At 46.8% G+C, this 26894-nt stretch overlaps 1 protein-coding gene across 15 annotated transcripts in view; it reads right to left on the minus strand.

The window, feature by feature from the left end:
• Rps6kc1 (ribosomal protein S6 kinase C1) overlaps nt 1-26894 on the minus strand; it is a 144172-nt gene that overhangs the window by 26778 nt on the left and 90500 nt on the right. For 13 of the 15 annotated variants that reach the window (XR_015635146.1, XR_015635147.1, XM_087580406.1 and 10 more), the window contains 2 exons: nt 9068-9115; nt 7888-8020 (listed from right to left, as the gene is read on the minus strand). Coding sequence is in view for 13 of the 15 variants with exons in the window: in XM_087580406.1 (XP_087436532.1) it covers nt 7888-8020; nt 9068-9115 (181 nt within the window). In the remaining 2 variants the exon portion in view is untranslated. Of the gene's footprint in view, nt 1-7887; nt 8021-9067; nt 9116-12220; nt 17869-26894 lie in introns of those variants that run through there. The other 2 variants (XM_087580414.1, XM_087580415.1) reach the window with 2 other exon arrangements.

Consider the following 26894-nt stretch of genomic DNA (forward strand, 5'->3'; position numbering starts at 1 on the left):
AATGAATGAATGAAATTTAAGAGAATGAGTTAAAGTAAGCCTCCCTGCTTAGATGAGGAGGGTAAATTTTCAGATCAGTTTTCATGGCTATTGGGTGTCGTGTACCAAGGGAGCTCGACTGAAATACATAGCCATCAGCAGTCAGCCACAGGTGTAAAGCCATTTGTCCAAGAAGCATCTGCTTCACAATTCACCCCAAGGACATCCGCAAGGCTACAAATCAGCTTACCCTGCCCTCAGCATGAGGGCAGTGCAGTCAGTGACTGTCAGTGCCCCCACCCCACCTCTGCCCTTCATGTCCCCTTCTGTTCTCTTTAGAGTCTATGTTCAGGACTTTCCCCCTACGAATGTACTAACATTTAAGGATCCACCCGTGGCTTAACTGTGGTTGCCAACATCTTCTGACAACTGTAACCACTGTGTGAAGCGGTGAAGGTGAAGCCTGGATTTCACTGGAGACCCCAAGATGTTGGAGATGCCAGAGCTGTGGGGTACCTGCCAAGGAGAGCTGCTAACAGGGATCGGAACCAGCCCAGGACAGGAAAGTATGTTACAGTCTACAAAGCCGAAAGGAGCTGGAGGTCTGAAGAGCCTTTCCACATCGGACATGGAGATGCAGAGTTTGGTTTGCCCAACTGGTTTTAGGTCTTGCTTTGGTCCAGCATTTCCCCAGTATGCTCCCTTTCCTCCCCTTTGGAATGGTAATGAACAATCGTGCCACTGTATGTGAGAAGTGTGTGATCTGTTTGTCATTATTGTTGTTGTTATCATCATCATCATCATCATCATCATCATCATCATCATCATCATCATCATCATCATTATTTTGATTTCACAGGGGCTACAGTTAAGGGATTGTCATAAGTCCCAAAAGAGACTTTGGACCTTTAAACAATGTTGAGATTCTGATAGTCTATGTGGACTTTTGAAGTTGAACTGAATGCATTTTTACATTATGCTTTGGCTACAAGCATATGGGGTCTAGGGAATAGTATGTGGTGATTTGAAATAAGAATGTTCTCCCCATACACTCAAATTTTTTGAATGTTTAGTCATAAGGTAGTGAAACTGTTTGAGAAGGATTAGAAGGATCAGGAGGGGTGGCCATGTTGGAAAAAGTACATCACTTAGGGTGGGCTTTGAGGTTTCATAAACCCATACTAGGCCCAGAGTGTGAGTGTGAGTGTGAGTGTGTGTGCGTGCCTGTCTGTCTGTCCATCTATCTCTATCTCTCTATCTTTCTTCCTCTCTCCCTCTCTCTCCCTGCCAGACACCTGTGGATCAGGATGTAACTCTCAGCTATTGCTCCAACTTTAACTCACAATTAGCATCATATCATAACATTTTCATGAGAAAATGAGTTCAAATGATTGTGCAGCACAGCTGGCCACACAGGGTGTGTTACGATACAGTCAAATGCTCCTCTGTTAGCTGAATTCCATCCTCCTGCCTCTAGCTGCTGAGCAGGTCCTGGGATCCCCACATGCACTGGCAGCTGGCTGGGGAACATGAGTTTTTCTAAGGCTGCTGTGCAGGCTGCTATGTTGCTCTACCAGAATCCCCTGTACACACAAGAGACAACTCCGCTCCTTCTTCAGCAAGCTACCTGTACCAGACATTAGCCACTAGCCATTTTATTAATCATGGTGACATCCTGTTGAATTTCCACTGTTTCCACTGTAACTTTTTTTTTGTTTTTTTTGTTTTTTTTTGTTTTTTTTTGTTTTTTTGTTTTTTTTGTTTTTTTTTTTTTTTTTTTATTGAACCTTCTGGGCTCACATAAGCCCCAACATGAATTACAGGAGCCAGGCTTCCTGGAGGGAAGGAGGCTGTGTGAGCCTCTCCAGTTCAGCCCAGCACTCAGTGCAGAGCAGGGCTGGGTACGAAGTATGTCCTCCCCTCTGCTGACCCCATGAGTCCCCAAAGCAGAGAATACTACTCCTGCAACACTCACAAGTCCTCCAAAGGGTTCCGCTTTCTTCAGAACCAGATCAATCCTGACAAACAGATTTACACAAGCCTTGATGACATTACGACACCATTGACCTAAACAACTGTTGCTCATTAAATGTCAAATAAAATAGAAAATACTTAAAGTATTGATCATGCGAACACACCAAGCATATAGTTGATATATGCTAGGCTGCTTTGAAGCATTGGCAATTCCAGTTTTAAGCCATCTTAAGCTATAAAATAGTAATTCATAACATTTAATTAAACCTCTCTGTCTCTTATTTTAATTTATTGGTTTTCTATAAGACTGAACAATAAATGAGTGGATTTGCTTGAGCAAACTTAGAAATTAGATTTAACACAGATGATATTATTATAGCAAAGTAAAAATCACCTTTGACCTAGAAATTCCCACTTAAAGATATCTGCCTTACAAATAATTCTTCAAAACAAAACAAAAATGCACAAAGATACATACATGCAAGAATAGAGACCTCACACATCCAACCCAGTAACGGGAGGAGCTGCATCATGGGAGATGAGCAGAGCCTCTCCTCAGGTCCTCACAGAAGCATTTGCACACACGCAGTGCTCAGCTCACGCCTGCCACTACCTGCTGTACACATGGAGCTGCCTCACCTCCTTCAGTTCTACTGAGTGCATAGCCACTGCCGTCTCTATTGGACAAGGAAACCGAGGCACAGAAAGGCTAAGGGACGTGCTCAAGCCACAGAACTAGCAATGGGTTAAACAGCTCACATTGCCTTGTCCTTGATCTAAACTCCGGGCTGGCTTTGAATTTGCTATAATCTTTCTGCCTTAACCTTCTAAGTACTACACCTAGAGAACACTTTCTTCATAAAGAAGGAAAGAAATGGGAAGGGAGCAGAGGGGAGGGGAGGGGAGGGGAGGGGAGGGGAGGAGAGCAGGGAGGGAGGGGAAAGGAAGGGATGTCGAGGGGAGGGGAAGGGAAGGAGGGAGGGGAGGGGGTATATCTCATTATGCAGTCTGCTTAGCCCTGCCTGGCCTGGTACTCACTATGTAGACCAGGCTGGCCTTAAATTCACAGGTATCTGCCTGATTCTGCTTCTTGAGTCCTGGGATGAAAGGTGTGTGCCACCACCCTGTGCAAAGTGATATTTTAAAACACAACCTGTATGAGCTCAGAAGGTGTCTAATGTGCACTGCTAAGATGCCACACAGGTGAGAGGCAGCATATTAGATCTGCATTAAAATACAAAAACAGAAGTAATAGGCAGGGTGGCACAAACCTGTCATCTCAGCACTATGGAGGCTGAGGCAGGGGGATTACAAGTTCAAAGACAGCCTGGGCACAGGCAGATACCATCTCCACAAGGAAAAAAGAAGCCTGATTTCCAGTGCTCAGAATGGAGCACTGGCATGAACAGGAAGGGTTGCAGACTCCACAGAGCTGGAGTTTGTGTGCTAATAATCTTAGAACTCGGCTAATGAAGACACTGGTGGAGAAATTCCTCCACACCCTGCTCTGCTCTCACAGCTGTGGGCTTCTAACCTGATCATCCCTTTCCCTGACTGAGAACACGCCACACAGTGAACATTCCACTCATGGCTAGGCTGAAGAACATTCTATAACCTCTAGTCTCTTAACATCGACACCCACAGACTTGACTGAAGGCTGTCCCTATCTGCTCCCCAAATGGAGCTAAGCAAACGGTTAAAGGAGCGATGACTATCTGAAGCCTGTCTTCTAAGCTTGGTTGGACACAGGCCTGTAAGTACGCTAAGACTGTACCGTAACTAAACTATGCCTTCTGCAGCCCTCCTGAAAATGTTTCTGTCCTGCCTATGTCCATCTGGGTATTAATAAACATCTCCAGGGTTGGGGAAATGGCTCATTCACAAAAGTGCTTATCGGGCAATGGCAGGGCCTCATAAGAAAGCTGGGTGTGGTGGTGCTATGCTTAGAACCCCAGAACTCAGAGGGTCCCTGGGGCTTGCCAGCTAGCCAGCCAGCCTCTTGGCAGACTCCAAGCCAAGTAAGAAGCCATGTCTCAACATGAACAGCTTCTGAGGGACAACATTTACAGCTGACCTATGGCCTCTACAAGCATGTACATGCATACATATATGTACACACATGAACTCTACATGTATGTACACTATCTATAATTCCTGTGTCCAAAACTGAAGCCATTTTTTTCCAACTCAATCTACTTTTCCCACCACTTACTGAACGGAAGCCCCATTTTTAACATTTTGAGTCAGACACCCTGGAGTACTTCCTGTGAGGCAGAATCCTATCGGTCAGTTCTACTTTTAACACGTGTTCAGACTCAAACAACGTAAGTGATGTGGGCACGGACATGCAGATGCTACCAGACGTCCTGCCAGCACCGCTGACACTGCGGCCTGGCCCCGCTGAGGCGCTGCTCGGGTGGGGACTTTTGAGAGTTCTGCCATCTCTGGGGCTCTGGGGCTCTGGGCCCTACCCTGGGGAGGGAGTTCACTGAGTTCTCAGGACCTAGACTTGCTCTGGCTGTGTCTTACCACCTTGATCCCGTACACGTGCTCACAAGGGCTGCCTCACATAGCCCTTGTGTTGCCATGGCTCTGCTGAGCATCCCTCAACCACCACTCATCCTGCTCAGTCAGGTTCTCACGAGCAGTGTAAGAGGCTGTGAGATACCACAGGCCCTGCCTTCCAGCTTCCAGCTTCTTCGTTCCACACTCTACTCAACCATCATCCGAGCTTGGTGGATGAGGCTGCTGCTCAGCTGCTGAGCTCACCCCTGGCTCTCTCTTGCCAAGGCTTCCTCTCCCTACACACACACACACACACACACACACACACACACACACACACAGACACCGTGCCTTCTCACTCATCAAATGCCCCTTCCTCAGTATGGTGACCACCGGTGAGAACAGCTCCCCAGCCCTCGAAAACCCGCTCTCCCCATTTTCAGTAGCTTCGAGTCTTCTCCTGTGTGTGCGCTTACTGTCTGCCCCATCTAAACCACCATGTGGGCTCCATGCGGCAAACGCCTCTGCTTGTCTCTCTGTGGTGTCAGACCTGTATCTACGCTCAAGAAAGCTGCCTGGAGGCTTCTGGGTGAGGCAAGCACAAAGCGAGCAGGAAACCTGCACACGTTCTAGCTCTGTGAGCTCTGGGAGCCGAAGCTGTGCGTTGTGAACACTCAGGGCTCGGCAGAGCTATCTGCACTGTCAGGATGCCTTTTTACAAGTGTTTCTTTGAGGAGGGAGCTTGTCACAGTGCATGTGGAGGTGGGAGGGCAACTTACAGGAGTCTATTCTCTCCTTCCACATGTGGATCTGTGACAGTGTCTTAATTCCTGGAGGATCTACAGAAAGGACCACAGTGGGTAAAGGAAACACACAGCTATCAACTGATTCACTCCACTGCTTGAGCCAGACCTGGGAAACACACAGGTCCACCAGCCCTAAAGACCACACCATCTCATCTGCTGGGTCCAAGCTCAGCCTGCTCCATACTCAGCTCCAGGCAGCTCGTCTGCGAGGGCCTTAGGTAAAGCTGACATAAACCTAGGCATCGGGGAAAGGCTCGTCTGCGAGGGCTCCTCAGGTAAAGCTGACATAAACCTAGGCATCGGGGAAAGGTCACATGAGTAACTGCCTGGCTGTAGGAGCATCTCTCTGACGAATGGTAGTAGTGCCACCCTGGGCAGGTGGTCCTGGGTTATGTATGAAGCGTGCTGAGCAAGCCAGGAAACAACAGTCTTCTACGGTGCCTGCTGCAGTTCCTGCCTCCAGGCCCCTGCCCCAAGTTCCTGCCCTGACGGCCCTTCATGATGCACTGTAAGTAGAACCTGTAAACCAAATGGGCCCTTCTTCCCGGAGTTCTTTTTGTCATCGTGTTTATCCCAGCCACAGAAAGCCAACTACACCACCACCTCCACACAGCCAGGAGTGACCTTTCCGGTTGTTTGTTTGAACTCAGATCTCGTGTGGCCCTCCTCTGGCATGAGTGTCGAATCCCACTACACCCGGCTCGTGAGTGAGCTCCTGAGGTGAATCAGCTCCTAACCCTGCAGGGCCGCACTCCTGCCTGCCTCTCCACAGCATCACAGCTATCCTCATGGCCACACCACAGCCACAGCTCCTTTCTTGGTCATCAAACACCTGTTGTCACACTGCCTCTGTCCTTGGACCTTACATCCAAATTGTGATTCAACGGTTCCTAAATGTCACCATATCCGCGCATGCGTGAAGCAGTCCCCCTCTGTCACTCGGGGAGTCAGCCTGTGTTAGGTGTCAGAGTGGAGGCCTGACTTGTATGCCGTGCTCCACTGCTTTCTGTTTTCGTGTTCAACTTCCTAGCGGCAGGTTAAGTTTGGAAGGGGCAGGTCCTTGTCCTGCTTTGTTCACGGGAAATTCAGCTCCGTGTGCAGCACACACTCAGTCAACGAAGAGCAAATGAGCTGAGGTTCCCACTGCAATAACGTTCCTAACATCACAGACTTGTAGGGAATCGAGCCACAGACGTTTGAAAGGAGAGACGCCCGTGACAGTGTACTACTGTGCTTCCGTTTGTCCGTGCTCTTGGAGCACTGTGACACTGGCACAGCACATTACACCAGCACCAGCTACAGTCTCAGTCTTGAGAGGCAGAGGGAAGATGGCAGAGGAAAGACAAGTGTGAGAAGAGGAGGAAGGCGAGCTACAGCCTCGAGGTACGCGAGGGTCAAAGCTTGCCTCAGATAATCTCCAGCATGAATAATCCAGCCGGGTAATAGAATATTGACCATAATTACATTCATCCTACTGACCTTGTTCTAAATGATTATGGATTATTACTACGGAAGTTATTTTGTTCCACACCAGAGGTGGCTGTATTTCGCTATCAGATGACATGACCTCTAATTCAATAATGTCTGTAATGCACTGGTATCCTCAGATAAAAGCTGTCTATAATGTCTGAACAAAGGTGAATTAGTTATCCAATTCACACACGCAATTAACTCTCTTACTACCTGTGAGCCGTGGAGCCCCTCTGAATTCCCTATTAAACACTGCGTGTGGGGTCTTCCTTCCACCTCACTGTCTTGTGCAGGCTCCATCAGAACAACATTGGTCCCTCACTGCTCCACCGAAAACCTTGCATGCATTATCATAAGACACCATTCCAGAAGGCAGTGTCTCTTTTTCCCGAGAAAAGGGTATTAAATTCAAATGTTATGTCTATTAGAAAAATAGAGTATTTCATTTTCAATATAAAAGTAAGGACGCCTTCGTGAAGAGTGGAAAATAATTTATATTTTCTTCATTATTTTAAGAACATCTGTTTAAACACCAAAAGGCAATACATGTTATGTGAATTTATATTAACATGCTGTAGTCACCTAAATAAAAGAATATTTATTTAAATTCAGGTGTTATCAGGCAACACGGAGTCAGCGAGTGCCTTCTGCCACCTGTTCTCCAAAGCGGCTGAAGGGGAGCCCAGGCCTCTGCTTTGTACTCAAGCGGATGCCAGTGGCTGTGTTCATGAGACTCAGATCAGAAACGAGGCAATGTCAAATGTTAAGCAAACACCCCTGCGTTCCCTCTGAAGGAAGCAATTAATTAATTCTGCAGGGGATGCTTTTTTAGTCATCTAACGTAAGTGTAGCTTTTTAGTGCAGACAAGGGAGCAGAATTAAATCTCTAAATGAAGCCTCGCTCTTTCCGTGCGCACTGAAGCTCTTATTCTGTCAGTAAATCTCCCAGCAACGTGCACACATGAGGACTGTCTGTCCCACAGGTCAGTGAGTGATGCTGGCCAGCCGCCTGGGTCGTCCTGTTCCCCTAAACTCAGAGCAAGGAGGCTGAGCAGGAGTGAGGAGACAAATCCCCATGCTCAGGAAAGATAAGCAAAGCGCCATCACTGACACTCCATCACTGCACAGGTGACTCTCTCCACGGCCAACCCACCTTCGGCGTGCTGCAGCACGAGAAACACCGACTCCTCCGAGATGATGTATGTGTGCAGACACACCATGTTAGGCACACAGCGGGGGATGATGGTCTTCCTGTTCCTGCTGCACTCGCTGCTTTTCCTGAGACCCTGACAGAGAACAAAAAGGTCAGTTGTACCCGCAGTTGCCTTTGGAGCCTGCTGTGCTCAGTGTTTATCAACCAAACTAATCTATCCGAGTTACTCGGGGCTCCAGAAGCCACTCATCTGCTGCTCTGTGCCCCTCGGTCCCCAGAGGCTCCGCTGATGGCATCTGGCGTGAATCCAGACAGCAGAAGATGCCACAAAGCTGCCATTAAAATCAATTACGTGGGTCAGTGTTTTTATTAGCGATGCTCTCAAACTAAGTCATCAGGATGACACACGGTTACTTCTCTGTGACCTCTAAGTTTGATTTTCCTTGTGTATATTTTTAAGGCAGCAGCTAGTTCCATTCTCCAGACACCAGGCATGCCCTGCATGAAGCAGCAACTTTTAAATTCTTTTCCAAAATACTAACGACAACCTCCAAAAGCACACAATTTGTGTATTTCCTGGTCTTGCACCCAGGTTTTAAAAAGCTAGGTAAATACCACTGGGTGTGGGGGCATGGACTGCTCATAAAGAGGGGCGGTCTGCACACGTGTCAATGTGACCGACCTCCTGTTGTGCCTGATCAGCAAGAGAAAAGGGGTGCTCAAGGCAAGCGTCCTTTTGGGTGCCATGGGAATGTTTAATCAGGATATATTTAGAATACATACTATTGCAAACCATTCCAAAAACATTATCAAAACTAAAATTATTCACTTAACTATGTACTGAATTTGCACCAAAGAACAGGCCAGGACACAGCTCTGCCAAGTATCTGCAGAACCAGGAGCTGTACTCACAGCTCAACTGAGGCCCGTGTGACCCTCATGAAGCAGAACGGCACCTCTGAAATACACGCTTAGTTCTTGGATGCATTCAAATTATATGTCCTTAACATAAAACTCTTTAAATGGAAGCTACAATATGTTTATCAACTGTGAAAGACAGAAATAGCAATCACCAAAAACATATGATATCAAGTGCCATGTAAAAGTATTTTTCTTTCAAAAGCATGTTTATGTTTGAAAGTCAATTTTTAAATTCACTAAACATACAAATTTTACTTACTTTTAAAATGAATGTCTGTTCTGTCCTTGTGTCCATTACAAGTAAAACCTAAATAAAAGATACAATTAATAATTTTAGCAGTATATAATAAAACATTAACTCTTTACTTTCAGAGACGAAGAATCAGGTTCTGGTTGTGCTTCTTCCCAAAATTCTAATTTCTAAATAGACGTTTTAAAAACCTTAAATCATCGGACCCAAACAGCCTTGATAAATTTTATTACAATTTTCTTTTCTAAAACTGTTACAGCATAGAACCATCCCTGTGTTTCCTGGATTTATTTTTAAAATGTCTCTTAAAAGTGCGGCGCGTGGCAGGCACGGTGTACCTGCAGCAGTGAGACTGGAAGTGGGTGCAGATGGCGGTGGGTACTAGGCTACCTGGCAATTCTAGGCCAGCTTTGCAAGTGGGGAAACCGCAAAACAGGGTGGCGGTGGTGGTTCCCTCACACGGTAAAGCGGTAGTAATTTATTAAAACTGATGAGGTCCTAACCTTCTGTGATCTCTAAGCAGCCCTCCTAATGGTCTCCACAACTGAGACTCCAGTGCCGTCTCAGGCGTCCACGGGTACTGCTTCTCTACTCTGTACCACCATCAACAAACCCTACTGACTCCATAGTCAACATCCGCCCTGCCCCAGTGCCCCAGCTGACAACCAAGACGTCATGACAGGCCTCCAGCTCCCCTGCACACTGCATAGCTCTATAGTCAATTCTTAAAATACCAGGCAAGGCTTCTTTTATAAATGTGTTTAGATGTGTCACTCATTGTCCCATGTCTGTAAGAAGTGAACCAACGGGGCTGGGGATTTAGCTCAGTGGTAGAGCGCTTACCTAGGAAGCGCAAGGCCCTGGGTTCGGTCCCCAGCTCCGAAAAAAAAGAACCAAAAAAAAAAAAAAAAAGAAGTGAACCAACTCATAAGGACTGCAAGACCTTCACTGCACACACTGCTCCCTCGAATGGCCATCCCTGACAGCCTAGGAGAAGGAAACAGGCAGAGATAGGCTACAAAGGCCAGCTAGCAAGCCCATGAGTGTCTGCCGCCACCGTTCTTTTGGCATTACAGAGGCTGCTGTCATCCTCTCTGACAGCCTCTCCCGAGTGCCTCACCTGCCCTATTTAAGCCAGCCTGTGTAGTGATACAGTGTTATTCACACAGATACCTTCCAGATGTCCTGCAGAGTTCCTGAACCCAAGCTCTAAGTCTCTCTCAATTCTCCAACTACAAAGCCAGTCAAGTCAACAAAGGAACTGCACCTCCTAGGCCTTCCTAACCACCTCTGGCTCCTTCCTCTCCCTCAGTGTAAGCATTTACCACGTCCGACATGGGTAATCAGCATTAGCCCCCTCAGTCACCACTCCGGTTCCACACATAGCTGACTTCAGGGCCCTGGGTGCGATGCTATGATGAAAGATGACCAGGGCGGCCACCATGTGTGACAGTCACACTGAGATGATCTTACAAAGTTCACTCAGGGTCACGATGGCTATCACTATCATTGCAGCTTCTCTCTGGAATATTCCCCCAGTCAGTAACTCAAACCATTGCTCATTTCTCCATATTCAACTCATGTCAATCTCTCTGTCTCTCTTATTAATACTGATGGCTCTTCCTTTGTCTTCCCATTTATATAGTACTGACTTCTATTACGGCATCTCAAACTCTTCAATTTGGTTTCATTTGTTCATTTGTCATCTCCCAACCAGATGTCAAAATCCTTATGGGAATATCACAGTGTCATGGTCCCCAGAGATGCTCACAGCCCGCTCAAGAATCTGTGAGCAGACTGTGCTGTAGAAAGCACTTCACAGAAATAATGAAAGCGGAGCTTACAGATCACCTGGGCTGTCCAGGTGGGTGATGTTGAACCCCATGAATTTCACAGTGATGTGGTAAAGGGGTCTTCCCTGTTTGAGAAGGACCTGGCTAGGATGCAGACCCACCCGCACAGGCAAGAACCAAAGGGGCACGTCTAGAAGCTCAGAGGGAGCCTGAGAGAAGCAGGCAACGTTTAGAAGCAAAGAGCAGCCCTCAGCTAACCAGCAGCAAGGAGACAGCTCACCCCTCTAAGTGCACAGGCAGGGCAGCCTGTTAGCAGTGTGAGTGTGCATGGCGGCAGGTCCTCCACACACCAGAGAGGCCTCCGACTCACACGATCCTAACATAATGAGCACAGGGTCTTCAGACAGCTAACTCTGCTGGCGTTGCCTATGCTGACAGTAGGGTAGCAATGGTGTTTCTGTTTCAAGTACACAACTGGCAGGTTTAATAAGAACACAGAAGGCAAGGTGCGAATGGAGTTTGGAAACAAAGTCAGGACCGAGGGCAGAAAGTACAATCATGGGGCGCTCTCAACATCCCATCTCTAACCAACCAAGTTCAAGGGTCAGCAAACAACTGTAAACTGTTAACTGATCCTCCTTTAAAAACTACCAAGCAAAGAAGGGTGAAATGTGTCCCTGGACAGCTGGCTCCAGTGCGACATCTCTCACTGCCTACCTGTCCTGCACATGTGCAAACAGTGTGCTAGTTACACACTTGGCACACGGGAGGTGGGAACGAAAGCAGCCAGAAAAAGGACATAACAAGGAAAGAGCAACTTGCACGTGAGAGACGGAGCACGAGGTGGGGTAGCCACCCACCCACTCAAAGGAGCCCCTGTGAAGGACTGACAGGAAACCCTGCAGAAAGCATGAGGAAATGACAGGAGCCATCCTGCCCCGAGGAAGCCTTTCAGAGGTGAAGAATACCGGAAGAAAAACTATGAAAGGATAGTGGACCGCCAGTTCAGGAAAGGCGCGGGCTTCGGTTGCTATCACACAGAGAGACTTCAACTGCCGGCAGGGCTCCTGACAATTCTCTACAAAAAGACCCTCCAAGGCATGGAAATGCTCTCGTAATCCTTGAGTCCTGAAGGCGACCTAATGGTCTCTTCCACACACACAAGGCGATGGACAGTGGCGGGCTCTATGGAGGCATCTGTGCTCCTAGCTTTCCATCTCCAGGCTAGCATCTCCAGGTTTTTACATCCGCCTACAACTCTTTGTGCTACTCCCCAGAGAGCTGACCATGTTTGCAAGGACTCAGGTCTACGTGGGGTGGAAACACTTCTGCAGATGGAAGGTAAGGTCGGACAGCTTCTTTTTCTTACCAGAAGCCTCCGCTGTCAGAACAGAATACTCCTGCAGGAATGGGGGTGCACTTTCCTCTGCTTGCCAGTCTCCCTCAGCCGTGAAGCATGAAGCAGAAGGCGTAAAAGGACCGGTGAGGACGGACAAACCTGGCAGGAAGCGCGGGTGGATCCAGGCTTTCTCCTCTCACCAAGTTTGCTTGCCGCTCGACAACGTTCACATTGAGGTAATAAACACAAGAACATATGTGATTTTTTTTAAATGTGCCCTTTGACTGTCAATTCCACCCAAACAGGTGTTGCCTAAATGATTATAAATTGGACTCTGGGTACACCTCTTCAACTGAGCCGTACAGGGCTGGTGGTAATGTAATTAGACCTAGGAACATCAGGCTGGCGACTGCTCCCCATCTGCTTGGCAATAATGTTTAGTTAACAATAGTCTTTAAAAGAAGCACCTTCAACTTTCATTCTTAAAGTTATTTATAGTGCCGTTCTTAACACGCCAGCACTCCTGCTAACAAGAGCTTTAGCCACTAGGAAATTATTAGCCATGCGGCTGTACACAAAGAAGAACGACTGCATTTAACATCTGTATCTCTTCACATTTATCCACTGCAGCCTCATTGAAGTGAGTCCTTAATGAACAGTGGTATAGCATCAATATCATAGCCGCGTGCACACAGATCATAAGGAGCCAGACATGTTTTTAATGCCAACAGTAGGCCGATCTGTAATGAAGCTGTCAGCAGAAAGGACAAAATAACAGCGTCTTTAACCCTCAGACTGAATTTGTTCATATGTAGACTCAAACACAATTTAAAAACTGCTCATGGGTCTGCTCACCTTTATAAAGACAAAACTCTAATTTGTACTAATTTGATACAATTGTCTTCCCAATAAAAGGCTCCTAAAACCATCCTTTATTTCATGATAAAACAAGTGCTGTTGCTAACACTGTCATGAAATAATTGCTGTGGACAGCACATCTTCCTGAAGGAACACGATTAACACATTTCTCTCTTTCATTTGTCACACATACACAGCACACTACATCAGCGTAGGGCCTGACAGGAAGGGCTGCACCATCTTTGCCCACAGTGATACAGAGCATGGTTGAGGGGGTGAGAGCAACTTAGGTCACTAACCAAACTCATCCATGCTTCTGCCCCACCAGAACTATAAACACACACTGAAAGAGAAGGAAAGAGCAACACACAATCGGGAGAAAACTCACAAACCATTTACCTACAGTCGGGGCAAGAAAAAGATGCTTCACTCTCTCCTCAGAACAGGCCGCACTGGACTTGACTACAGTTACAATGCTTAAGTCATTTCTGTTGGGAGCATTAAAACATCACCACTCTGCAGGCACGGCTGTGTGCAGCAAACGGCCCTCCACTGCCCCAGTGATGTGTGGGTGAGCACAGGCTCCCCAGATCTCATCTAAGCCCACCGCACTTCACTTTCTTTTTTTTTCCCAACACAACACTTTTATTGATTCTTTGGGGATTTCCCAGCATAGACCCCCTACCATACTCGTTTCCCAGTCCTTCCCTACACCTTGTCACCTACACCTTGTCACCCACACAAGGACAACTCTACTTGGCATTGAGCATATATTCACAGGGTGTGGTCAAACACGAGCTGAGTCCCTCCCCTCGAAGATCCCTGCTGGCCATCATCTACAGTGGAAGGCAACACCCAACATCCTTCAGCGCTCTCCAAGAATTCCCTCCAGCCCTAGGGAGCATGCGTAGACCTCCACACGGATTCCGTAGGCTTCCACACAGATTCCGGCAACAGCACAGATCAGGAACAGTTCTCTAAGATCTGTGGTTTACGCTGCAGTCCAAAGTCTGTGATCCCAGATGCATCCAGGTCCATGCCCTGTTCATGGGCTCTGTTGATGCCAGTTTGCATACCCACAAAACACAAACGTGTTCCAATGTTTGAGCAGCCCCATACCTACTCTCACAAGCCGTCAGTCTACCTTTGGTCTCCCAGACGTTCTCTGCTCAGAAGGAAAGTTTTAAAAGTCCTGCCCCTGGATACTCAGCTTGCCTCAAAACAGTCTCGCCTCCTACTCTTAAAAAGCTGCTTTGGTAGCAAATGCAACAGGCTTCTAGGATTTATGCACAATATTTTTAAATTTCCTTGGATGGAACCAAATTTTCTCTGTGTTAGAACTTTCAGTTTAACGTGTCACAGAGTCCTGCCTGTGAACTGGAGTAACATGTACCTGCTCCATCACACAAAGAAGGGTAATCTTGGGACAGGCTGAGTTCTTTAAGCACCAATTTAACCCAGAAATATCTAATAGTTTCCAAGATAGAAAACAGCAGATCAAATCTACCAGAACCATGTGATGATAGCATATTCTCTCTCTCTCTCTCTCTCTCTCTGACACACACACGCACACGCGCACACACACACACACACACACACACACACACACACACACACTCAAGTTCAGAGTACCTAAATTTAAGGTGTGCAAGCATCTGTGGCTTCCAAAGGTCCCTCCTTCAGTCCTAATCACCTAGCTACTGCCCGACTACTGCCAAAATCACACTGGGACAAGTGAGGAAGAGCTGTTAGGAGGCAATGGCAATGGGGAACTGCACTGACAGATAAATATCTGCATTTCTAAGAAAACAACGAATTTTCATTTCCTTCAAATGCCCAGGCAGCTGCAAAGGTTTTCGTATGCTAATCTTTTAATTAGAAGGTGTTTAGGCAGTGAAAGCTTTCATATGCACTTCTGATTCTTCATCAAATGTGAACTCCCCAACTTAGCATCAGTATAGCTGGTGGCGGCATGAAGGTTTACCATCTGCTGCTACCCAAAGTCACGGTGGCCACCTTCAGAACATATGCATCAAAGCCCAGAGATGAGAGACTGAAGAAATACTGCCTCAGTCAGCATAAGGGGGAGAGTGAAGCCAGAGGCAGGCGACGGGCGAGCTACCAGAACACACTGAACCCTGGAGTAAGCAGTCATACACAGAAAAGCACCCAAGGTCACTGCCTTTCCAACAGCTGAACCACGGGCAGAAGCAGCAGCACAGCCAAGGGATGTCCCCCAGGCCTGTGTGGTGGGCTTTCCTTTTAACAGAAGGCTGACCCTACTAGAAGAGCCTTCCTCTGAGTAGGCTCAAGTTTAAGGTTTAAGTTGTCTGTTCAGTCTATGAATAGTGAGAGTCACACAACTTACACAGTCACACACAGTGCATGCTGCAAAGGGCTTCTCTCCTGGGCACTTAAAGTCCAAACATTTCCCAAGGAAAATACACTCTGAGACAAGTTTAACAAAATCCACGCAATATTAATTAAAGGGTTGACTGCGAAGATGCAAGCTCCTGTCCAGGCCAGGGCACCGGCCGTAACATCCTGTGTCACACACACGCCCACCAACACTTCATACCACTGAGAACTTAACATGCTCTGCCACCACCAGGATTTCTTTAGACCGTAATAATTTGAATGGTAACAAATGGCTAAAAGTAAAGCCAATGTTTCCAGAGTAATGTATCCTCCAAGAAAGGCTAACAATCATAATGTTGCCATATTGGGAGAAATGTGTCTTTGTGCTTGGAAAATGTATTTGCAAACACTTAGGAAACTAGGGCAGGTAGATTGCAAATTCAAGGCCAATCTAGAGTCAAAAGAAAGGAGAGAGGGAGGGAGGGGGAGAAAGGAGAGAGAGAGAGAGAGAGAGAGAGAGAGAGAGAGAGAGAGAGAGACACCTCCTTGAGGTGATAACACACTCAGCTTCTATACATAAGACCCACCCATCACTGTGGTATTAGTCCACCTACAATGTTGAATCTCAAAAATGTATTCATCTTAACAGAAATTCATCTTTTAACCATAGTTAGAAAAAATGGAATTTTTTATAATTTTTAAGATAATTTTTAGAACAAATTTACCAAGAGCAATCAATCAATCAATCAATAGAATGATGCTAAAACCATCTTCTAAATCAAGTCTCAAAAATGTCAACTGCAACTCGGTTTGTGTTAATGCCAATCTTTTTCTAGATTTTATTTATTTATTTATTTTGTGTGCACCAGTTTTTTGCCTATATGTACATATGCATGTGCAGAGTCCAGGGAGGCCAGAAAATGCACTACGGGCTTGCCTGGAAGCTGTAGGTAAGCATCTTAGCCACCATGAAGCCAGCCAGACACAGAAAGACAAACACTATGCATTCTCCCAGCAGGAGCTAAAGGCAAATAAATGACCTTGTAAGTTTCACCTGCAGAGCAGGGCTAGGAGGCTGGACATGGGGGTGGGTAGGGCTCACATCTAATAGTTGTACAGTTCAGAACAACTACATTAGCACAGTTTTAAAGCACCACGAACTAATAAACATTTCAAGTGGGAGTAGACCGATTGCCCTGCTGGCTGCACACACACAGCACACATGCACTGAAATACGACGCTGCATTCCATGCCTCTGTGCCATCACTGTGTGTCAACTAAAATTCTCTCTGGGGTGGAGCTGGGTGGTAAAGACACAGCACGTGACTTTCTGTACAGCTGGGGGAGACGTAAAGGGCCACAGCTCCTTTGGAAGACACTGGTCAGTCTCTCACAAAACTGTCTTCCTTCTCCATAGGCAACTCAGCAATGAGGCTCCAAAGGAATAAAAATGCTCACACAGAAAGTGCCCAAGAAAGTGGGCACCAGAAACACTAAGACACCATTCAGAGGCCACGAGGATAAACAAACAAAGGCCGTGAGATGAGGAAAGTCCCACGTGTGTCACAAAGTAAAGGACAGTCCACCCAAAGGGCTGCACACAGGGAGTCCAGTGGTGACCCTGAGGGCAGAGAGTGGGGTGGAGGCACTGACTCTGAAGGCAATGAGGACAGACAGCCTGAAGGATAGACAGCACAGTGGAGGCCTCAAGGCATCCCATTTGAACAAAGATGAACCCTGCAGACAAGAGCCAAAGTGAATCTTAACAAGTGAAGAGAGGTTAAAGTTCATTCTTTAGAGGCTACAGATGGCCTAGCACTGCTTCTCTTTGGAAGCCAGGACTTCGTTCCCAGCAACCACAGTACCGCTCACACCCACCTGTAACTCCAGCTCCAGGGGTCCCACACCTTCTTAGGCTCTGCAGGCCCTGCGCTTACACACACATCCACACAGACCCACACACACACATACTTTTTTTAAAATACAAGAAACCATTTTTTGGTTTTGTTTTTATTAAAAACTCACCACATTAGCACAGATCCATATTTCAAGAAGCCCTCAGAGCAGGAACAGGTCCCGAGAATGCCATCAGGTGGCATACATGACAGAACACGGTCTGAGCAGTTGGCCGCCTACAACTGACTACAGCTAGGAGGCTGTGCAGACTGAGACTCCGTAGGTAACTTGTTATAAAGTGTATGTGATAGTTTGGTCTTTGAACACTTCCCAAAGGCCCATGTGTTAGAAGCAGCTCAAAGTGCTGTCAGGAAATAGTGGAACTTTTAGTCAGGGACCCAGGAAGAATGCAAGGGCACTGAGCATGTTCCTTTGAAGAGATGCTGGCCCCTGGCTCCTTAGCTAAAGAGGAGAGACAAAGGCAGTCAGTCTGTCCTGATTGGCTGTCCATCTTACCTTGGAGATCCACAGTGCTGGTTTTTCTCCTTCTCGGCTCTCCCTGTAGCCTGGGTACAGTGGGGATAAATACCAAGGTTACCAGGCCTTGCATCCCCTGAATTAGTCCTTGGGATGACATTTAGAGCAATCAACTTAGAACAGATCTGGTGTGTATGTGCGTGTGTGTGCATGTGTGTGTGTGTGCATGTGTGTGTGTGCACCCTTCCTACACTGTAAAGCACAAATGTATTCTTAAGATATAGACTACGAAGTGCCCCGATCAGAGGCACAAGCCCTATAACCACCTGGCCGAAGATGAGATCCAGACAGCTCTGGAGGTGGCTAACCTGTCTTCTCAAGTTGCCAGCTCTGTAAACAGAGCATAACTTGAAGATTCTAGTCCTCATTTCTGTCTGCATGGGGGGCAGCACAGGTCATTTATATCTCCACAGGCCAAGGAGCACAGCCAAGAGCACACGGGTGGAGAGCTCTGAATGCACGGGCCAAAGTCCACCGCCATCTTTGCAACTGATCACCTCAGGAATCCAGTCCACACAGGAGCTGCATACACTGTGACGCTACTGCCTTTCAGTTAACTTCTGTTCTTGGGCCAGGGACGAATGTGGTTTCTGTCAGGCTGATACCAGTGGAAGCTACGGTGTGTATGGATGGCGACGCCAAGAGGGCACTATCTCTACTTGCCTCTCAATTTTGTTATTAACCTAAAAATATTCTAAAAGTAGTCTTTCTTACATTTTTTCTTTGTTTACAAGTCATTTGTCCAAATCCCCAATGCCTCATACCCTAAAACAAGACAATGTAGGTTATTTCCCAGTAAGTTACCCAGGGAGTGACTATCCCACCTAACCAACCACTGACAATTTCTCTACTCCCAACACCAGATGTCAATGGCTGTTCCACAATGGTACCTCTGTTGTGGGGTGAGTACTCAGTGAACAATACTCCCATCACAGAAACAGCTTTTGTGTGATTCTTCAAATCCTAGGCCTAGGCACCTACCACTTCCTGACACCTGCTTCCACAGGACATGTGTGTCAGAAGGAAACTTGATAGAAAGACAGCAGAGGCAGAGGACAAAGGACCGAGAACTGGGATCTACAAAGGACAGCTCAGGAGAGAGGGAAACAGCCACTCAGAGGCTCTTCTCAGACCTGAGCACCTTCCTTTGTCTCCTGGATTTGATTGTGTGGTTTTTGTTTTTGTGAAGAACCTGCCCAAGGCCACAAAGACACTGCTAAAGAGATGGTAAACACAGAAGCCCTGGGTCCACAGGCCCAAGTTCAGGCCAGGCCATTCAAATCCATCGTGAATTATTTATCCTGTTTCTCGGGTTTGAATCTGAAGTTTCCTTGAAATTGTGGTTTGACGGTTTGACTTTGTTAAATTCAGGTGAAAATTAATTCTCCTAAAACTATAGTCTACTATTGTATCTCACTTCAGGGCCCTGTTGGCATCTGCTTAGAAAACACAGTATTTCTTCAGTTGCTGTATAGACTTTCCCTGCCTGTGCCCTCCACAGATACGCCTGAGTGGGGTACGCCTAGAAGCTGGAGTGAGTCTACCACACAGCATCTACCATCCACAGGTGAGAATGGCATCCCACACTCTCGCACAATGCTAACAGACATGGCAGCCACCCCCTGCCTGTCGGTGCATGCCTAATCAGCTAGCTGCCTGGGAAGCCTGATTCCATTTCTGAGAGAAATGGCCTCAAAGCAAGACAGTTGTAAAAACTACTATTTTATTCAGTTTATACTTTTATAGCAGATGAAGCCGAGGTTTGATGCTGCTTAAAATGTAGCATTGTGATATCACCCCGGAAGTACAGCCTGAGAATACAGCATGCCCACGCCTTACCAACAGTCTAAACCTTCTACAACACAAAGGCACCACACTCTGTCAGGTCAGCCAAGCACCTGCCAGAAATCCGCAGGTGTGCTCGGTGGGAGGGAGCGGGGGCAGGGGCAGGGGCAGGGGCAGGGGCAGCAGATGCTGCAGGTGTACACACCTTCAGATCATCTGAGGTCATCTAGCACACTTACTGTCTCTTCCTGTTATTATTATTCAGTGAGTATGCTTGGCCATTTGAGGAATCTAAGGCTTGTTGGAAAAAGACACAGAAAACATCAAAATCTACTACACAGAGCTGGGCATAGTGGCCCCTGCCTATAACCCACACTTAAGAGGCTGGAAGGACAACCTTGAGCTCCAGGCCAGCCTGGGGCTACATGGCGGGTTCCAGCCACCTTAAGCTAAGAGTGTGTCTCTCTATCAAAACTAAGACCTGCCAGGTGTGCAGTGTGCATCTTTAATCTGAGTTCAAGGCTGGCCCGCTCTACATAGTAACTTCCTGGGCAGCTGAGGCTACTATTTCAAAATGTAAAAGAAAAAGATACATAAATGAAAGTGGTGCACAGGGTGGACCAGTGCTACAAGCATGAATTGAGGCACAAAAGAGCCCACGTAAAAGAGACCTAGATAAACCCAGAGGAAAGCAGAGAACTTTAAAGGAAGGCAGAAACGAACGGTGAGAAGAGGGGCAGACGATGGAAAGTGATGATCGGTGCACGCTGCCCTGAATGTGCTTCAGACCTGCAAGACAGCAACAGCGGGGCCAGAACCACAGAACACCGAGGTGGCAATGGCTCTGCAGGGGAAGAAGCCATGAGCAGCAAGAGAGGCGGGCAGGGGCCAAGTCAAGGCAGGCTGGGGAAGCCCAACCAGGAGGCCTAACTTTCACCTAAGGTCTGTGTGAAGGTTATGCAGGAGTTGTTAGTTGTAGGGTCTCATTTCTATAAAGCACCATCATAAGTGACTGCAGACTCAGTATGAATGATGGAGGAGAACCAGACCAAACATGGAAAACAGAACATTTGAAGATAGGGAGAGAGAATGGGTACAGACTTCAGATTAGACAGGATTCCATCATCCATATTTCAATCTTGTTCCCAGAACAACTAACAAAATGAAAATCCTATATACCTCCACAAAAAAAGAGCCAGAGAAAGCTGATCGCACTTCAAGACTTGGTGGCTGGAAAGTGGCAGAGGAGGCTGGGAAGAAAGTCCTGAGCTATCACAGGCAAGTGTGAGCAAAGCGGTACCCAGGATGTCAACAGGCGAGAGCTACAGGTCTGAGGACCAGAGGGTCTTGGGAAGATCTGGGTGTCTGCACTTCAGACCTCTGTCCAAGGGTCTGGGAACGTACTGCAACAGGAACATGGAAAAGTGGGGCAATCTATTTGTCCAGGGAGAAAATACACAAGGAGGAGCCAAGGGATTGCAACAGGCTGAAAGTCGGGCCTATTTAACTTTAATGGAGGCAAACACTGGAAGGGGCACACTTAAAAATGAGGCTAATCAAAAGACACCCTGGCCAGCTTGAAGAAGTAAATTGTAGTCTAGGAAAGGGGGCAGCAGACATGAGCACATTTGGTGGGAGACACAACTGGGACTTGGAAGAGTAAACTGTTAAAGGACCATGCACATCATCCAGAGCCCTGTGTCTCTGCCTCCTCAGACTCCTCCCGCTGCACTAGCGTCCCGTGCCTACATAGGTCCCTCCATCTAAACAAAAAGCATAGGCCTGACGGCACCTGCCCCATCGCCTAACCGGTGCCTGCCACCTGGCAGCATCCAGTGGTTATCTCCTCCACAGATAAGTAAAAGGCCTTGAGGCTAAGTCCAGTAATGCTGTGTCACAGGGCAACAGGACAGGTCATGTCCCTGCTCCTCCTAGACCTGAGATCAGACAACATAGGCCAAAGAAGGCAACATGAGACGATTCCCCTCACATCACAGTGTTTGGGGTCCTAGGATAAAACTACCCTGATAGTCTTAATTTCTGAAAACATCTTAAGAAACTGAGTCCTTTGGAACAAAAAGAATACTCTATAAATCCAAAAGATCAAGAATTGTGCAATGGAAAAAGGAAAAAAAAAAGGTTGGGGATTTGGCTCAGTGGTATAGTGCTTGCCTAGGAAGCGCAAGGTCCTGGGTTCGGTCCCCAGCCCCGGGGAAAAAAAAAAAAAAAGAATTGTGCAATGGTGTGCTAGATTGATAGACATATCTTATATATACTTAAAACAGTCTTAATTATACATGTGTAACAATGGAATGATGTGTGAGTGCACAGAATACTAACATTAACGTAACTAAACTGTGTCTCTCAAACATACAGTTGTCCCAAGTTCAACTCAGCTCTATTACAAGTAGTATTCTCAGAGAAAGTGTTCTTGCACAAAGCCATGCTGCTGTGGGTCTGTGTCCTAAACATAACCCTCTGGGTAAGCTCCTTCCTCTCGGCAGCATTCCTCAAGCATCTGAAATTATCAACACAGCCCACACAACCTGGCACTCTGAGAAAAGTGTTTCAGCAAAGAGACAGAACAGCCAATCCTCACACACACACGCACACACACACGCACACACACACACCTCAAAACCATCCATAACTCTAGTTCCAGGGGATCTGATGCCTACTTCTGACCTCTGTGGGCACCAGGCATGCACACGATGCACAGACATACAGATCTAGACAAAACACTCATACATATAAAATAAGAATAAATAAGTCTAAATTTTTTTAAAATACAGATCAACATTGCAGAAACAGAAGCCCAGACTCCAAGACATCCACATCCTCACCAGCACCTCACGTGCACATAAGGAAGTCCACATTCTAATCTAATCCAGCAAATGGCAGGTGCTGTTGAAGGAGACGCGGGCAACCTGCTCCCTTGGGTCACAAACGGGGCTAGTACAAGCTGGGAGATGGCAGCATCACTGGCAGGGACACACTGACAGAGTTGGGAGAAGGCGGGACAGCATCACTGGCAGGGACACACTGACAGAGTTGGGAGAAGGCGGGACAGCATCACTGGCAGGGACACACGCGGGACAGAGGTGTACTTTTTAGCCTGACTTAGCTCTTCGGCTCTAATAGCTAAGTCCTTTTAGTCACTATGGAAATTCTCTACTTCTGTAGCTCTAAAGCTGTTGTCACTCACAGACTGGCACACTTGTTAGGAGCAACCGCTTCACAACACTTTACTGAGAATGAAAGAGAAGCTTGGCAGAAAACTTGAACATCCCGGCTACAACAATCTGACAATGAGAAGATGCAGCTGTAGAAAGAGACACGTCTGGATTCAAACTCATGCCCTGTCTCAACACAACATGCATCTGTGACCTCCTGAGTTCCGGTCTAGACAGTTTGCAGAGACCACAGAACCCTGCACAACACACAGACCGGCTGTGACGCAGAGGCTGCCCCTTGACCATCCAGACCTCACGTGAAGGTGCAGCGCCTGCCCTGCATCTGCAGACCCAGCAGCTGCTGTGGGGCTACTCTCCTGTGTGGTAAAACTCTAACAGTGACTGTGGCACTACAGCTTGGGATGAAGACATCATTAAAGACACATCTTTATTCAATAAGGTCGTTTGTTTTTAGTTTTAGATACTCTCTTTAGAACAGTTTGACAAAAGTGCAGTCCCAAACACAACTTTGCCCGAGGCCACAGCACAGCCACACTCAGCACTCCACCACAGACCCGGCTCTGTGGGGCGGCAGTATTTACTCAGTTCCTGAGTGGATGGACAGGCATCTGCCCAGATGTCCTGTTCCTCCGCTGTGAGTTTAACAGGCATTGCTTTTAGGGGTGTGGTAGCGAATTGTACAGTGACTAAACTCATCACATCTAAGCTGTTCATGCACAAGATGGAGTGACACAGATCTGGTTTCTGATATAAAGATATTTCTTCCATAATTATCCTCTCTATGGCTTAGGAATCTCACTGATGCTCAGAGAGCTGCCCTTTAGTGTGGTTAATTTCCTATTGGTCTCCCTGTTTTCAGTTCCACTGACATCCACTCTAATGGTTTCCTGTCTTCCTTTTCTAGATTCCCACAGTAGAAGTGTGGACTCCCGAGCCTGCTTCTTTCCGAACCCAGGCAAGTACTCCTACAAAGCCCTCCCAACTGCTTCCTGTGCATCTCTAATCAAGAAAATACCAGAAACACAGGTACATGGGTCACTCTGCAGCCATCAGATCAACAATTAAAATCTCTAAAAGCTGCACCATGCCTGAGCTCACCTACTTGTCAGTCACCCTCTGTATCTTACAGGGAGTTTTCTCTACGTATTTTTCTCTTCCGGAGTCACTCCCACAGATAACCTGGCATGGCACGGGACAGAGATGAATGAAACCAGGGACACAGGAAATAAGGACTCATCGGCTCTGGAGGCACATCATACCAAGGCTGAGCTAATTCACCGTGGGACAGCATGCCCTGCTAAGTATTCTGCTGAGGTCTGTAAGAGGCACTGTTGTAAATCCTGCAGTAAACAGTCTGTGGGCACAGGACAGCGTGTGCTCCACCACCTACTGTGGGTGCAGTCTGCACAGTGAGACAGTCTAGTGCTCTCCCGGACTAGGGCCTCAGATGCACTCATGCAACAGTTCCAGGATATCACTGCATAGTGAGCAGTACTCTGCATGTCCACGGACTTTCCACGCACAGCCAACTACTGACAGGTATTTATGTGTGGGGGAGGAGTGGGTATGTGGGAGTGAGCGTCCCACAGCAGGTGTGTGGAGGTCACAAGATGACCTGGAGCAGTCAGCTCTCTCTCCTTCTACCATGAGGCTCCCAGTGGGCTCAGACCTTCAGGCTTGGCCACCAAGGGCCTTTTCTCCTGGGCATTTTAAATGCTTTCATTTTTAATTTTTGAATTCCCTTTGAGATATCTTTAGCCCAGATGCCAGTTAATTGCAAATGTACTACAAGATGCCTGGTGTTCTGAGCTCCTGTTACCTTCCACCTCTTTTTTTTTTTTTTATTTAATACTTAATAATAATTCTTTGGTTTCCGGGCAAACATCCCCCTCCCCCCTCCCCTTCCTTATGGGTGTTCCCCTCCCACCCTCCCCCCATTGCCGCCCTCCCCCCAACAGTCTAGTTCACTGGGAGTTCAGTCTTAGCAGGACCCAGGGCTTCCCCTTCCACTGGTGCACTTACTAGGATATTCATTGCTACCTATGAGGTCAGAGTCCAGGGTCAGTCCATGTATAGTCTTTAGGTAGTGGCTTAGTCCCTGGAAGCTCTGGTTGCTTGGCATTGTTGTACATATGGGGTCTCGAGCCCGTTCAAGCTCTTCCAGTTCTTTCTCTGATTCCTTCAACGGGGGTCCTATTCTCAGTTCAGTGGTTTGCTGCTGGCATTCGCCTCTGTATTTGCTGTATTCTGGCTGTGTCTCTGAGGAGCGATCTACATCCGGTTCCTGTCGGTCTGCACTTCTTTGCTTCATCCATCTTGTCTAATTGGGTGGCTGTATATTTATGGGCCACATGTGGGGCAGGCTCTGAATGGGTGTTCCTTCAGTCTCTGTTTTAATCTTTGCCTCTCTCTTCCCTGCCAAGGGTATTCTTGTTCCCCTTTTAGAGAAGGAGTGAAGCATTCACATTTTGATCATCCGTCTTGAGTTTCATTTGTTCTAGGCATCTAGGGTAATTCAAGCATTTGGGCTAATAGCCACTTATCAGTGAGTGCATACCATGTATGTCTTTCTGTAATTGGGTTAGCTCACTCAGGATGATATTTTCCAGTTCCAACCATTTGCCTACGAATTTCATAAAGCCGTTGTTTTTGATAGCTGAGAAATATTCCATTGTGTAGATGTACCACATTTTCTGTATCCATTCCTCTGTTGAAGGGCATCTGGGTTCTTTCCAGCTTCTGGCTATTATAAATAAGGCTGCGATGAACATAGTGGAGCATGTGTCTTTTTTATATGTTGGGGCATCTTTTGGGTATATGCCCAAGAGAGGTATAGCTGGATCCTCAGGCAGTTCAATGTCCAATTTTCTGAGGAACCTCCAGATTGATTTCCAGAATGGTTGTACCAGTCTGCAATCCCACCAACAATGGAGGAGTGTTCCTCTTTCTCCACATCCTCACCAGCATCTGCTGTCACCTGAGTTTGTGATCTTAGCCATTCTCACTGGTATGAGGTGAAATCTCAGGGTTGTTTTGATTTGCATTTCCCTTATGACTAAAGATGTTGAACATTTCTTTAGGTGTTTCTCAGCCATTCGGCATTCCTCAGCTGTGAATTCTTTGTTTAGCTCTGAACCCCATTTTTTAATATGGTTATTTGTCTCCCTGCGGTCTAACTTCTTGAGTTCTTTGTATATTTTGGATATAAGGCCTCTATCTGTTGTAGGATTCGTAAAGATCTTTTCCCAATCTGTTGGTTGCCGATTTGTCCTAACCACAGTGTCCTTTGCCTTACAGAAGCTTTGCAGTTTTATGAGATCCCATTTGTCGATTTTTGATCTTAGAGCATAAGCCATTGGTGTTTTGTTCAGGAAATTTTTTCCAGTGCCCATGTGTTCCAGATGCTTCCCTAGTTTTTCTTCTATTAGTTTGAGTGTATCAGGTTTGATGTGGAGGTCCTTGATCCACTTGGACTTAAGCTTTGTACAGGGTGATAAGCATGGATCAATCTGCATTCTTCTACATGTTGACCTCCAGTTGAACCAGCACCATTTGCTGAAAATGCTATCTTTTTTCCATTGGATGGTTTTGGCTCCTTTGTCAAAAATCAAGTGACCATAGGTGTGTGGGTTCATTTCTGGGTCTTCAATTCTATTCCATTGGTCTATCTGTCTGTCTCTGTACCAATACCATGCAGTTTTTATCACTATTGCTCTGTAATACTGCTTGAGTTCAGGGATAGTAATTCCCCCTGAAGTCCTTTTATTGTTGAGGATAGCTTTAGCTATCCTGGGTTTTTTGTTATTCCAGATGAATTTGCAAATTGTTCTGTCTAACTCTTTGAAGAATTGGATTGGTATTTTGATGGGGATTGCATTGAATCTGTAGATTGCTTTTGGTAAAATGGCCATTTTTACTATATTAATCCTGCCAATCCATGAGCATGGGAGATCTTTCCATCTTCTGAGGTCTTCTTCAATTTCTTTCCTCAGTGTCTTGAAGTTCTTATTGTACAGATCTTTTACTTGCTTGGTTAAAGTCACACCGAGGTACTTTATATTATTTGGGTCTATTAT

The sequence above is a fragment of the Rattus norvegicus genome, chromosome 13 (genome assembly GCF_021556685.1).
Source record: "Rattus norvegicus strain SHRSP/BbbUtx chromosome 13, alternate assembly SHRSP_T2T, whole genome shotgun sequence".
Lineage (NCBI taxonomy): Eukaryota > Metazoa > Chordata > Mammalia > Rodentia > Muridae > Rattus > Rattus norvegicus.